General features: G+C 56.5%; 1 protein-coding gene across 1 annotated transcript in view; it reads left to right on the forward strand.

The window, feature by feature from the left end:
* The first annotated feature begins 56 nt into the window (after window positions 1-56).
* LOC118159212 (S-antigen protein-like) overlaps window positions 57-1,894 on the forward strand; it is a 3,216-nt gene continuing 1,378 nt past the window's right edge. Inside the window, exons 1-9 of the mRNA XM_035313824.1 lie at window positions 57-151; window positions 200-386; window positions 435-779; window positions 827-878; window positions 973-1,039; window positions 1,159-1,211; window positions 1,372-1,453; window positions 1,495-1,582; window positions 1,844-1,875. Of these exons, the coding sequence (XP_035169715.1) occupies window positions 84-151; window positions 200-386; window positions 435-779; window positions 827-878; window positions 973-1,039; window positions 1,159-1,211; window positions 1,372-1,453; window positions 1,495-1,582; window positions 1,844-1,875 (974 nt within the window). The 5' untranslated portion in view covers window positions 57-83. The remainder of the gene's footprint in view (window positions 152-199; window positions 387-434; window positions 780-826; window positions 879-972; window positions 1,040-1,158; window positions 1,212-1,371; window positions 1,454-1,494; window positions 1,583-1,843; window positions 1,876-1,894) is intronic.

A 1,894-nucleotide genomic window follows, 5' to 3' on the forward strand; every position in this document is an offset into this window, starting at 1 on the left:
CAATGGGTTCTGTGGGCGTTGGTCAACGGGGTCCCGGGGACGTTGGTCGACGGGGTCACGTGGACACGGGTCAACTAGGTTCCATGGGCGTTGGTCAAGGGGGTCCTCGGGATGTTGGTCAACGGGGGTCCCGGGGACGTTGGTCAATGGGGTCCTCGGGACGTTGGTCAACGGGGTCACTTGGACACGGGTCAACTAGGTTGCGTTGGTCAATGGGGTCTGTGGGTGTTGGTCAACGGGGTCCTCGGGATGTTGGTCAACGGGGTCCCGGGGACGTTGGTCAATGGGGTCCTCGGGACATTGGTCAACGGGGTCACGTGGACACTAGTCAACTAGGTTCCATGGGCATTGGTCAACGGGGTGTGTGGGCATTGGTCAATGGGGTCCCAGGGACGTTGGTAAACGGGGTCAGGTGGACACGTGTCAACTAGGCTCCATGGGTGTTGGTCAACGGGGTCTGTGCGCATTGGTCAACGGGGTCCTCAGGACGTTGGTCAATGGGGTCTGTGGGTGTTGGTCAACGGGGTCCTCGGGATGTTGGTCAACGGGGTCCCGGGGACGTTGGTCAATGGGGTCCCATGGATGTTGGTCAATGGGGTTCTGTAGACGTTGGTCAATGGGCTCCTATGGGTGTTGGTCTACTGGGTTCCCATGGGTTTTGGTCAACTGGGTCCCATGGACATCATCAACTGGTTGCTTGGGGTCAGTGGGGTCCTATGGACGTTGGCCAACTGGGTTCTATGGACATTGATCTACTGGGTCCTGTGGATGTTGGTCAATGAGGTCCTTGGGACGTGGTCACCTGGGGTCTATGGACATTGGTCACCTGGGTCCTATGGATGTTGGTCAACAGGGTCCTGTGGTTGTTGGTCAACGGGGTCCTTGGGACGTTGTCACCTGGGGTCTATGGATGTTGGTCAACGAGGTCCTTGGGATGTGGTCACCTGGGGTCTATGGACACTGGTCTACTGGGTCCCATGGGTGTTGGTCAACGGGGTCCTTGGGATGTGGTCACCTGGGTTCTGTGGACATTGGTCAATGGGGTCCTATGGATGTTGGTCTACTGGGTTCTTTGGACATTTGTCAAGGGGGTCATTGGGACGTTGGTCTCTGGGGTCCTGTGGGTGTTGGTCAACGAGGTCCTTGGGATGTGGTCACCTGGGGTCTGTGGACATTGGTCTACTGGGTTCCCATGGGTGTTGGTCAACTGGGTCCCATGGACATCATCAGCTGGTTGCTTGGGGTCAGTGGGGTCCTATGGACGTTGGTCAACGGGGTCATTGGGACATTGGTCTACTGGGTCCTGTGGTTGTTGGTCAACGGTGTCCTTGGGACGTTGTCACCTGGGGTCTATGGATGTTGGTCAATGAGGTCCTTGGGACGTGGTCACCTGGGTTCTGTGGACATTGGTCTACTGGGTCTCATGGGTGTTGGTCAACTGGGTCCCATGGACATCATCAACTGGTTGCTTGGGGTCAGTGGGGTCCTATGGACGTTGGCCAACTGGGTTCTATGGACATTGATCTACTGGGTCCTATGGACATTGGTCAATGGGGTCCTCGGGATGTTGGTCAATGGGGTCCTGTGGATGTTGGTCTCCTGGGTTCTATGGACGTTGTCACCTGGGTTCTATGGACATTGGTCTACTGGGTTCTACCGATGTTGGTCAACGAGGTCCTTGGGATGTGGTCACCTGGGGTCTGTGGACATTGGTCACCTGGGTCCTATTGATGTTGGTCAATGGGGTCCTGTGGTTGTTGGTCAACGAGGTCCTTGGGATGTTGTCACCTGGGGTCTATGGACACAGGTCAGTTGGGTCCTATGGACATTGGTCTACTGGGTCCCATGGGTGTTGGTCAACTGGGTCCCATGGACATCATCAACTGGTTGCTTG

Source organism: Oxyura jamaicensis, unplaced genomic scaffold, assembly GCF_011077185.1.
Source record: "Oxyura jamaicensis isolate SHBP4307 breed ruddy duck unplaced genomic scaffold, BPBGC_Ojam_1.0 oxyUn_random_OJ68774, whole genome shotgun sequence".
NCBI classification, from domain to species: Eukaryota; Metazoa; Chordata; class Aves; order Anseriformes; family Anatidae; genus Oxyura; species Oxyura jamaicensis.